Consider the following 13,026-nt stretch of genomic DNA (forward strand, 5'->3'; position numbering starts at 1 on the left):
GGATTGTTACCAACTCAAGGATGACTTCAGGGCTAAAGCGAAACATGCGATACACCTCAGTATCAGTCATCTGAAAAAGGTTGTAGCGCCCTCTGTAAATCCTCTCCCGTGCCCTCCTACGAGTCGGCTCAGTCAATATCAAGAACCATAGCTGCCCCTGGCATGTTGGTGCACAGATGTGAGGTCCCGAAAATGTGGGTGCTCTGCTTGTTCAGATCGTCTGTCTAGGTGCTGCTGAAGTTGCGCGCTCCTTCAGATGACATTTGGCCATCTTTTGCTAACTTGCCCCTGCTTTTAACAGGAGCAAGTTTGCCCAGGGAAAAAAGCTTGCACGCTTCCAGCGCAAGATGCGCATCACACGCGCATGTTTCTGAATCATCGGCAGTACCTAATTTGCATATTCGCTGAGGGAATTCCATGAAGGCGCAACTTACACCCCGCGCAAAATTGCGCGAAAATTGAGCTGGAACAGCTAGGCTGCGTGCGCGGGAAAATGGCCGCATTTCAGGCTTAACTGGTTTACAGAATCAGCTGCAAATTTGCATAGGAGCAAATCAGTACTTGCGCGGCGCAAATCACACTTGTTCCCGCGCAAGTGCTTCTTGAATCTGGGCCAGTGTTGTCAAAAAATTTTAATCGTTCTTGTGTTCATTGAGATATGGATTAAGATTTGACTTTTCAATGGGGTGTACCCATTTATGCTGAGCACTGTATATACCATAGTTTGTAGATGTGGGAACTTTTTTACAAACCAATCAACATACACTTATTGGGATTTTATTATTAATATTATTTTATTTTTATTATTGGCCTATATTTATGAAGAATTAATAATATATATATATATATATATATATATATATATATATATATATATATATATATATATATATATATATATATATAATATGTTTTATAGCAGAAAGTAAAACATTTTTTTTTTTTTTTTTTTTTTAAATTGTGAGCCTTTTCTTTTGCTTATATCACAATATATATAAAAAAAACAGTGGTGATCAAATACCACCAAAATAAAGCTCTATTTGTGAGAAAAAAATTACATAAATTTAATTTACTGTGTGTGCAGTATTGCAAGAACATGCAATTGTAAGTTAAAGTAACGCAGTGCCGTATAGCAAAAAAATGGCCTGGTTATGAAGAGGAGTAAATCTTCCGGAGGTCAAATGGTCAAATCAAGTGATTTTTATTATAAAATCTCTCATACAAGGAAAATATACAAATACAATTCCTTCCATTTACAGTACACATACGCATATGAATGTGATAATCAATACAGTATACAATTGTGATTCAGACTCTATCATTGCTATTATATAAACCACAAGATTACATTTTTTAGAAGGAAAGTGTCTTTGGGTATATATTCATTCGACAATAAATGCCATAACTGCATCTTATGTATAATAAGCCACAATAAAGCATAAGTTAGACAATATACAAGAAAGTATAGTAAAGGTTGTGCCTAGGTTACCCGAGGATAGCAATGGAGACCATAATTTCTGGAACTTTTTGGGGCATCCCCTATGCTGGCAGGTCAGTTTTTGTTCCTTTCTAGAATGTAATCAATAGCATTTTCATTGTAGAAATGATAAAGGGGTAGGAGAGGAGACAACTATTTCTGGGCTACAAGTATACTGTACGCATGGGTGTAGGAACCCTTACAAATCTGGGGGGGACAGCATTTTTACTCGCCAGGTATATTCTTATCCAGTAAACTGGGAGTTGCTAGCGGCCGAATAGCGCTGCAAAACGACAGTAAATCGCCGCTAAAAATAGCGGCACTTTACCGCTGATGCCTCAGTGTGAAAGTAGCCTTAGGGCCCTTTCACACTATCGGACCGTATGTCCGCATTTTCATCCGTCCGTTTGCGGATGAAAACGGGACATACATGGGTCCCTATGTGATTACGGGTGTCAGCGGATGAACATCCGCTGACACCCGTAATTTGTCCGCCTCCGCAAAGACCTGCATTTGCAGACGGAAGAAATCCTATTTTTCTTCCGTCTGGCGGATCGGATGAACATGGACATACGGTGTTCATCCGATCCCCCATAGGGGAGAGCGAAGGAAACACAGGGCGGTCCCTGCACAGTGTGCGGGGACCGCCCTGCCAGCTGACAGCTCAGCGGGGATTTTACGAAGGATCCCCGCTGAGCTGTACGGACACACGGAGCGGATCATTACTGATCCGCTCCGTGTGAAAGGGCCCTTTGAGTGCCGCCTAATCAGTGGCAATGAGTGCAGCCTCAACCTCCTTAAAGCGGGGGTTCACCCTGTTAAAAAAAAAAAAAAAGTATTTTTCTTATTAGACCATTAAATTCGGCATCGTAGCGCGAGCTACGGTATGCCGGTCTTACATTTTTTATGCCCGTACTCACTGTGCTATCGATGATTGAAGAATCCGGGGAATGGGCGTTCCTATGGTGAGAGAAGGTGATTGACGGCCGGCCCTGGCACGTCACGCTTCTCCGGAAATAGCCGAAATAGGCTTGGCTATTCACGGCGCCTGCGCATAGCCTGTGCGCAGGCGTCGTGAATAGCCGAGACCTTCTCCGGCTGTCTTCGGGGAGCGTGACGTGCCAGAGCCGGCCGTCAATCATCCTCCCTCTCCATAGGCACGCCCATTCCCCGCGGGAGTCGGATTCTTCAATCATCGATACCACAGTGAGTACGGGGATTAAAAATTTAAGACCGGCATACCGTAGCTCGCGCTACGATGCCGAATTTAATGGTCTAATGATGGAAAGGAGGGTGAACTACCGCTTTAATGAGTTTGCATTGATTTCAGCATGCATTGCATGGAACACTTTGCACATGCTGAAATCAATACAAACTCGTTAAACAGATCACATTCATTAAAAGTTGATATACAGATCATGATTTTGCAATAAAGTGATCCATGCTGCAAACTCATTAAACAGTCTCCACCTTCAGTGAAGTTTGCAAAACTTGAACTGTCGCTAAAGGGAGAATGTTGAGTTTGCAGCATGGATCACTTTATTGCAAAATAAAGATCTGTATATCATGATAACAGTATTTTATTCAATTGTACCTTCTGTCCTTTGCAGGGGGTTCCCCTCGTGCTTCTCTCTCTCCTCCTGTCATCAGACAGCCCGCCCCCCCAGGAGAGGAACCAGTGAACAACAGCCGCACGGAGGGGGGGGGCGGAGCTTTAGGCTCCGCCTCTGCCAGTCAAGTTTGTAATCCATTAGTCATCGGCCGCTCCGTACTATCCCCCGCCCTCCACATTGAACTCCGTCACTCCAGCCCTCTACATTGCCGCTCCCTCCTACTATCCTCAGCATTCGTGAGTATAGCGGCAAAGCAGAGGGCTGGAGAGGCGGGGCGGTATTAGCATTCGTGAGGAGAATAGTAGGAGGGGGCGGCAATGTAGAGGGCTGGGCCGCCGCGCTGCACAGACAAAAAAAAAAAGAAGCAAAAAACAGGCTGAGACAGCGCCGCGGCCGTTTTACCTGGGGGGGATTTTACAATACCTGTCCCCCCCGCATTATTTCCTGGGGGGGATACGTCCCCCCCATCCCCCCCGGTTCCTACGCCCATGACTGTACGCACCAGAAGGAGTAAATGATTTAGATGTCTAAGGCCTTGTACACATGGTCGTTCCAAACCGATGAGAATGGTCCGACGGACCGTTTTCATCCGTTCACCGCTGAAGTGGCCTGATGGTCTGATGTGCGTTCACACCATCGTTCAAAAAACCGATTGGGTCAGAACGCGGTGATGTCAAACACACGACGTGCTGAATAAAACGAAGTTCAATGCTTCCAGGCATGCGTCAAGTTAATTCTGAGCATGCGCGGGTTTTGAACCGATGCTTTTCTGTACTAACCATCGGTTTGGACCAATCGGGCAGCGGTCCATCGGTTCGGTTTTGAAGCATGTTTTAACATTTTGGACCGAAGGAAAACAGACCGATGGGCTATACACACAGTCGGTTTGGACCGATGAAACTGAACCTCGGTCCATTCTCATCGGTTTTGTCTGACCGTGTGTACGGGGGCCTAAGAAATCAGACTTTCTGTGATGATACTAAAGAGTGCAGTTTTAGGATCCACAGGTACATGATTACAGTATAAACTACTGTTATAAAAATAAACTACAGGACTATTAAATTAATAATTTCAGGTGCACCTTATAAAAAAACAAATAATATAGCTGCTATCTGGGTGATACCAAATCAATGCAATGAAAAAAAAAATATATATATATATATATATATATATATATATATATATATATAGATGCGCTAATATTAACTTATAAGTGACAAACGTACAAACTAATCAGGGAGAATCAATCTCCATAAACTGTGAATGTGACACTGAATACACATAAATCATGTGGCAAATCTTCAAACATGTGCACAGTGATTAGCAAAAAGAGTCCCAATCAGGACCTATGGTGCCTTCCTTCACTATGAATGCAGATCCAACACTTCACCGCTGTACTCAGATGAACGGGCACTCAAAGGCAGGTATGTATGTGAAAGGAAGAAAAAGAAGTTGGATGGAAATGGACAGGTGGTCTGTTTCCATCCGACCGCCCAATAGGTCGGCTGTGTCCGTATCTGCTCTGCATAGCTGAGCGAACATGGACCTGTCATCCACCTGCTCAGCAGGATTCAGTGGACGGATCCCCTGCTGAGTAGGCTAATCCACTTTGACTGACCCAGAGACAGTAAACTGTCCCATAAGATTATATGTGCATTAGGAGTGCTCTCACACTAAAAGCGCCCGGGCATCGGCGGTAAAGCACCATTATTTTAAGCAACGCTTTACCGTTGTTTTTGCGGCGCTTTTCAGCTGCTAGCGGGTGCTTTTAACCCCCGCTAGCGGCCAAAAAAGGGTATAAAATTGCCTGCAAATCGCAGCTGCAGCTGCTACAGCCACTACTTTTATTTCAACGGGCAGGGGCGCCTTAGGAGCTTTTCTCAGGCGCTTTATAGGAGCTATTTTAATCGCCGAAGTGCCTGAAAAATGGCTCCAGTTTGGGCTAGATTCAGATAGTTGAGCGGATCTTTAGATCCACGTAACCTATCTGATTTACGTTACGCCGCTGCAAGTTTTTCAGGCAAGTGCTTTATTCACGAAGCACTTGCCTGTAAAGTTGCGGCGGCGTATCGTAAATCCCCCAAGGAGTTCAAATTCGGCGGGTAGGGGGCGTGTATCATTTAAATGAAGCGCGCCCCCGCGCCGACCGAACTGCACATGTGCCGTCCCAAAAAAATCCCTGAGTGCATTGCTCTAAATGACGTCGCAAGGACGTCATTGGTATAGACGGGAACGTAAATTATGTCCATCCGTATTCGCGATTGACTTACGCAAACGACGTAAAATTTCAAAACTCGGCGCGGGAATGACAGCCATACTAAACATTAGCTACGCCTCATATAGCAGGGGTAACTATATGCCGGAAAAAGCCGAACGCAAACGACGTAAAAAAAAAGCGCCGGGCGGTCGTTCGTTTCTGAATCGGCGTAACTCCTCATTTGCATATTCCTCGCGTAATAATACGGAAGCGCCACCTAGCGGCTGGCCTGGAATTGCAGCCTAAGATCCGACGGTGTAAGTCACTTACACCTGTCGGATCTTAGGGATATCTATGCGTAACCTGATTCTATGAATCAGGCGCATAGATACGACGGCCGGACTCAGAGATACGACGGCGTATCAGGAGATACGCCGTTGTATCTTCTTTCTGAATCCGGGCCACTGTATTTTATTCATGTTCTTAACCTGTAAAAGCCTTATTTGTATAGACACCCAAGAGCCCTGAGACTTCAGTTGTACACCACCATCTTGGATGTGATGTCATCAGCCTCAACTAGTTGTCACTTTGTAAGTAGTAGTAATCCCCCTTTGCTTCTCCTCCCTCCTGGCAGATAAATACATTTTTTTTTAGGGAGGTGAGGGAAGGGAGGGAGATGCTGTGTCACCACAATGAGTAATTACACTCTTCCAGAAGAAGAAAGGTTTATGAACTGCAAGGAGGGAGGGGACTGTGCTACGGAATTGACTTTCTCAATGCAAGTGAATAAGAAAAAAATATGGAAAGAAAAAACAAATATGCATATAAATTATTTAAAATGTCTGTGCTTCTAACCATGAATTTAAAGTTGGTGACATGGTCTCTTTAAAGGACAATTTCATTTTTAATTAAGCTTCTCTCACGTTTCAGGGATTTTCAATGTGCAATCCCATCCAGCACTATACAAAACATCCCAATACATAAAGTAAAAATGCTCAACTTCTTTAGTAAAATAACCCCAACTAGTGGCTGAATCTGTTTAGGATCTCAGTATAGCACAGATCATGTGACTCTGAGGAGGCACGGTAATTCCTATTGCAGGTGTGAGGTCCAGAACAGCCCCAGGAGGAGCCTGGAAGGTGAAGTTTTGCAGCAGTCTTGAAAAGAAGAGGAACAGCTCTATTTTAGCCAAATTCTCCCCTGCACAGCTTCTCTTACCTAATAAAAAGGGAAGATAAACTTATAATTATGACCTACACTTACTCAAACCAATCGGTATAAAAATCAACTTAAATCAGGTTTAAGGTGGCTATAAATGGCTCAAAATTCAGCAGACCTAGCCAAATTTGGACCCATGTGTTGCCACTGGCACTCGGTTGAAAAGACCTGTTGGAAAAAAGCTGTTTGATTAGCATCTGCAGCCAAAATGTGTAGTGCTGATCTGCGTATTCTGACCGAAAAGGAGTTACAAGTTAACCATTTCCCTACCAGAGGACGTCATATGACGTCCTGGACTTTAGGGGGATATCGGTATGATGCCTGCAGCTACAGGCATCATTCAGGTATCCTTCTTTTCAGGCGAAGATTCTGCGCACCATAAGAACGATCATAGCGGCCGTTACGCCATCCATTGCTTTTCTGGGCTCTCCAATGCCATCGGAGGCCCGGAGAACGAACCAGACGGTCACCGGTCACCTCTATAGCCATCGGAGGCCCGGGCACGACGTTATTTTTTTCCCGATCTGATGCTTTCCAGCCTGGAGGAGAGATGTGGGGTCTTATCTCCATAAAGAGGACATGTCACACACTATTCCTATTACAAGAGATGTTTACATTCCTTGTATTAGAAATAAAAGTGATTAAAAAAAGTTAAAAAAAAACAAAAACAGGTAAAAAAAAATATTTAAAACGCCCCTGTCCCCAGTAGCTCGCGCTCAGAAGCGAATGCACACGTAAGTTCAGCTCACATATGTAAACGTCGTTCAAACCACACATGTGAGGTATCGCCGCATGCGTTAGAGCGAGAGCAATAAATCCAGCACTAGGCCTCCTCTGTAACTCTAAACTGGTAACCTGTAAATAAAATTCAAAGTGTCTCCTATGAAGATTTTTAAGTACCGAAATTTGGCGCCATTCCATGAGTGTGCGCAATTTTAAAGCATGGCAAGTTAGGTATCTATTTAATTCGGCGTAACATCATCTTTCAAATTATACAAAAAAAATTGGGCTGTTTTGTTATTTTTTTATTTGTGAAACCGTTAAAAAAAAGACGTTTGAAAAATTATTGCGCAAATACCTTGCGAGATAAAAAGTTTCATTGACCGCCACTTTATTCCCTAGGGTGTCTGCTAATATATATATATATATATATATATATATATATATATATATATATATATATATATATATATATATATATATATATATATATATATATATATATATATATATATATATATATTAATTTTTTTTGGAGGTTCTGAGTAATTTTCTAGCAAAAAAAAATATGATTTTTACATGAAGGAGAAAAGTGCCAGAATAGGTTAACATGCTTACCACTAGATGTTTCTGATCCCATCATAACATCGTAAAGGGAAAGGGTTGTAATTAGGTGTTAGCTTCCCTTTTAAAACAATCTGTACTGAGGGATGTCATTGGCGTGGCTAGTGCCCACATAATAAATGCCAGTGTGAGAGGAACCCTAGGTAGATGGAGCATTGGAGCCAAACACCACAGAGCTGCTAAGATGTAGTCTCATGCAGAGCTGACCTAAAGGACCATTTGCAAGTTCCAGGTGAGGTTGTACAGAATATGGGAGGAATTTCTGTAGTCACCCTGCCTCCCTTGACTTTCTTCTACAGGTCCTGCAGTGGGGTTCAGAAGACAGAGTGACTGCCACAAAATAACTAACCTTGCATGTTGCATTTCACACAAAGATTCTGCTAGTATTTCAATGTGCTGTGTCAATGGAAAGTTACAGTAAAGTGCAGAAAATACATTTTTGTGTGGACATTCATTTATTCTCAAATACTAGAACCTCAGGATGTCATAAGCAAGCAACCTCAGACCAGGAGATTGACATAAAATGGCGGAGAGTCTAACTCAACAGCAGGTGGGTGGTTGTCTTATTCAAGAAGAAGTGGGGATGGGGAATTGCACAGTTTGGCGCCAACACTTGCCAAATACACTTCCTCTTACACACTGTTAGCATACAATAGTGCAAAGGGGAGGATTCCCCCATCCACCTAATGGGTCTAAATAAAAACAAAAATGCATAGCTATTTGCAAGTGAAACGGCAAGTACAGTGTCTTGAAAAAGTATTCATACCCCTTGAAATTTTCCAAATTTTGTCATGTTACAACCAAAAACTTAAATGTATTATATTGGGATTTTATGTGATAGACCAACACAGAGTGGCACATAATTGTGAAGTGGAAGGAAAATGATAAATGGTTTTCAATTTTTTTTACAAATAAATATCTGAAAAGTGTGGCGTGCATGTTTATTCAGTCCCCTTTACTCTGATACCCCCAACTAAAATCTAGTGGAACCAATTACCTAATTAGTAAATAGAGTCTACCTGTGTTTAATTTAATCTCAGTATAAATACAGCTGTTCTGTGAAGCCCTCAGAGGTTTGTTAGAGAATTGTAGTGAAGGCCAAGGACCAGACAGGTCAGGAAAAAAGTTGTGAAGAAGTTTAAAGCAGGGTTAGGTTATAAAATAGTATCCCAAGCTTTTAACTTCTCATGGAGCACTGTTCAATCCATCGTCTGAAAATGGAAAGCATATGGCACAACTGCAAACCTACCAAGACATGGCCGCCCACCTAAACTGACAGGTGGGGCAATGGGAGCATTAATCAGAGAAGCAGCCAAGAGGCCCATGGTAACTCTGGATTAGCTGCAGAGATCCACAGCTCAGGTGGGAGAATCTGTCCACAGGACAACTATTAGTCGTGAACTCCACAAATCTGGCCTTTATGGAAGAGTGGCAAGAAGAAAGCCATTGTTGAAAGAAAGCCATAAGAAGCAAACATGTGGAAGAAGGTGCTCTGTTTAGATGAGACCAAAATGGAACTTTTTGGCCTAAAATCAAAATGTTATGTGTGGTGGAAAACTAAGGCCTTGTACACACGATAGGTTAAACAGAGGATAACGGTCTGATGGACCGTTTTCATCGGTCAAAACCGACCGTGTGTGGGCCCCATCGGTTATTTAATCATCGGTTAAAAAAAATCCAACTTGTTTTAAATGTAACCAATCCAAAAAAAATCCACGCATGCTCAGAATCAAGTCGACGCATGCTTGTAAGCATTGAACTTCGTTTTTTTCAGCACGTCGTTGTGTTTTACGTCACCGCGTTCTGACACAATCGTTTTTTTTAACCGATGGTGTGTAGGCGCGACGGACCATCAGTCAGCTTCATCGATTAGTCAATGAAAACGGTCCATCGGTCCGTTCTCATCGGATGGACTGATCGTATGTACGCGGCATAACACTGCACATCACCCTGAACACACCATCCCCACCATGAAACATGGTGGTGGCAGCATCATGTTGTGGGGATGCTTTTCTTCAGCAGGGACAAGGAAGCTGGTCAGAGGTGATGGGGAAGATGGATGGAGCCAAATACAGGGCAATCTTAGAAGAAAACCTGTTAGAGTCTGTAAAAGACCTGAGAAGGGGGCGGAGATTCACCTTCCAGCAGAACAACGACCCTTGTAGCCAGAGCTACAATGAAATGGTTTAGATCAAAGCATATTTATGTGTTAGAATGGCCCAGTCAAAATCCAGACCGAAATCCAATTGAGAATCTGTGGCAAGACTTGAAAATTGCTGTTCGCAGATGCACTCTCTAGGTGTGCAAAGCTGGTAGAGACATTCCCAAAAAGACTTGAGGCTGTATTTAAAGAGCGAAAGGTGGTTCTATAAAGTATTGACTCAGGGGGGCTGAATACAAATGCACACCACACTTTTCAGATATTTATTTGTAAAAAATAAATAAATACCATTTATCATTTTCCTTCCACTTCACAAATATATGCCACTTGGACTATGACATAAAATCCCAGATAAAATACATTTACGTTTTTGGTTGTAACATGACACAATGTGAAAAATTTCAAGGGGTGTGAATACTTTTTTCAAGGCACTGTATATTCATTCTTTGTGAATTAACTTATTCGTTTTAGGGATTTTTCACACAATGTATAAAGCTGTGACTGTTGTGCGAATGAGGAAACATTTAATGTTCTTAAGGTATTTTCTTATCAGGTTGAATGTGTTTTTAGGCTTTTATTTTCCTACTAATATAATTTTTTAAGCAATTTTTGGTCAAATGTTGTTGGGTTATTTATTTATTTTTTCCTCTTCTAGTTTAAAGTTCTTAGGCTATTGCTTTATGCTATGTTTGGTTGGATGTTGTTGGGCTAATGTTTAAGACTTTTTTCTCTTCTGTCCGAACATTCTTGTGCTATTTTCTCTTTGGATTGTTGTTAGGGTAATAGAGACGGTTAAATTCTCCCTGAATAATACAACTTAAATATCAAAACTAACATTTTAACTATACTAAAAGCATTCTGATGGTATATTCATGGATTTTACATGAATGTTGATACAGTTACACATTATTTTTATATATATATATATATATATATATATATATATATATACCAATTAAAGTTATTTTTTATTATAAAGAAATAGTGGGCCATATCCACAGCCAGCCGCCGTAACTTAAATATTCCCATTTAAGTTACACTGGCTGAAAATTTCTACCTAAGTGCCCGATCCACAAAGCACTTACCTAGAAATTTTCGGCTGTGTAACTTAAATCCGGCCGGCGTAAGGCGTTCCCAATTCAAATGGGGCGAGTCCCATTTAAATTAGGCGCGCTCCCGCTTTTACAAGGTGTACTAACTTTACACTTTGTAAAAGCAGCCCTAATTTTACAATTGCAAACTAATACTTACGGAGAAAAAACGAAGCTGAAAAGCTTCGTGGATATCCGTAAGTGCTAATTTGCATACCCGAAGCGGCATTTCGACGCAAAAGGCCCCCAGCGGCGGATGCGGTACTGCATCCTAAGATCCGGCAGTGTAAGTCTCTTACACATGTCGGATCTTCTGTCTATCTCTTGGAAACTGATTCTGTGGATCAGTTCCAAAGATAGAAACAGGGATACGACGGCAGAACAGCAGATCCGCCTGCGTATCTCTTTTGAGGATCTGGCCCTATGGGTCTTAGTCTCAAAGTATTTTAGTAATATAAGAAAGTTGGTGCGCTACTCACATAACTAACTTATTTTCACAGCTCTAAAAGTGTTTACATATAAATATATTACCTGCTGAGAAAGGCATAAAAGCTTCGTTTCGTAAGAACTGTCCATCGGCAGTTAAAAAATGCTGAGGATAAAACTCTTCCGGTCTCTCAAAGTAAGTCTCATCGCGCAAAACAGTTGTCAGTGATGGGATAATATAAGTACCCTGAAACACAGATTGAATTTTGTTGGTGGTATTGTTTTGGAGCATATTCTATTTTCTAAAGTGCATTACTATAAAAAGAAAGAGGGAGTGAGCAGATGTAAAATTTATAAAAAAAAGGGGAGAGGAGCGAGGAAAGCAGGAAAAGTGAAGGAGAGAGTGGTTGGTTAGTTTTCAAGAAGTTTGGAGAAAGTCCATCAAGTCTAATTTATGTTGTGCACAGGGCCAGAATTTTGGCTAGGGCACCACGACCACTGGGGGTGGTGCTTTGCTACCTAAGTCACAAGACCCTGCACCTTGTCCCACTACAGTTGAACCTCGGATTACAAGCATAATCCGTTGAAGGAGTATGCTCGTAATCTAAAGTGCTCACATATAAAAGCGAGTTTTCCCATTGAAGTTAATGGAGAATGAAAATAATTTGTTCCTCATTGACTTCAATAGGATGCAATACCGAATGCGGCCAGAGGTTGGGGGCGCCAGAGAGCGTCGAAAACGGCCCGAAAAGGCCAGAGGACACTTCGGCTCATTTCATGTGCCCCCGTACCTCAGGCCAAATGATGTACTGCAGGCCAATGTTTGGCTTTTCTCGGCTCCTGTGCTCCCATACCTCAGGCCAAATGAGATACTGCAGGCCTATTTACGGCTCTGCTCGACTTCTGCGCTCCCGTACCTCAGGCCAAATGAGGTACTGCAGGCCTATTTAGCTTAAATTCTGCTCGTCTTGCGGGTCAACACTCGCAAAACAAGTCAGAATTTAAAAAAAAAGTTGATCGCAAATCAAAATGCTCTCAAACCAAGTTACTCTTAAACCGAGGTTCCACTGTACTTTTATTTACTTATAGGCTCATAGAGCTTTTCAGGTCAGTGATAATTTGCCTCTGTGTAGCACTGATTAGAGGTCAGGCCCTTCAAACCATATCATAGTAGCCAATCATGAATGGGCAACATCAAACCTATTTTCATTATATTGTACTGTCCACCATAAGGTACAGTGCTGCCATCAGTCAAGGCTCTTTTTCACCAGAGCTCAAGGGGCCTTAAATCTGGGCAGACAGTAGCATCATAACGCAACCTGAGTGACTGCAGGAGCCTTACTTATAGAAGCTGAGAGCTTTTGTGCCCTGCAACCACTGCCTGCTGAGTTGGGGTCTGAGTGAGGTCTATTTTTTTTAGTTTAAAGCATTAAAGAGTAACAGAATTTTTGTTAAAAAAAACCTATCCCCTTTGGGTGATTAATATACATTGTAGGGAT

The 13,026-nt window shown here is 42.1% G+C and overlaps 1 protein-coding gene across 1 annotated transcript in view; it reads right to left on the bottom strand.

Annotated features, from left to right (window-relative positions):
• Positions 1–5,680: 5,680 nt before the first annotated feature.
• LOC120936165 (cytochrome P450 2K6-like) overlaps positions 5,681–13,026 on the bottom strand; it is a 41,746-nt gene continuing 34,400 nt past the window's right edge. The window contains exons 9-10 of the mRNA XM_040348317.1: positions 11,633–11,774; positions 5,681–6,505 (exon numbers count right to left, since the gene is read on the bottom strand). Coding sequence (XP_040204251.1) covers positions 6,327–6,505; positions 11,633–11,774 — 321 coding nt within the window. The 3' untranslated portion in view covers positions 5,681–6,326. The remainder of the gene's footprint in view (positions 6,506–11,632; positions 11,775–13,026) is intronic.

This window comes from Rana temporaria, chromosome 4 (assembly GCF_905171775.1).
Source record: "Rana temporaria chromosome 4, aRanTem1.1, whole genome shotgun sequence".
NCBI lineage: Eukaryota > Metazoa > Chordata > Amphibia > Anura > Ranidae > Rana > Rana temporaria.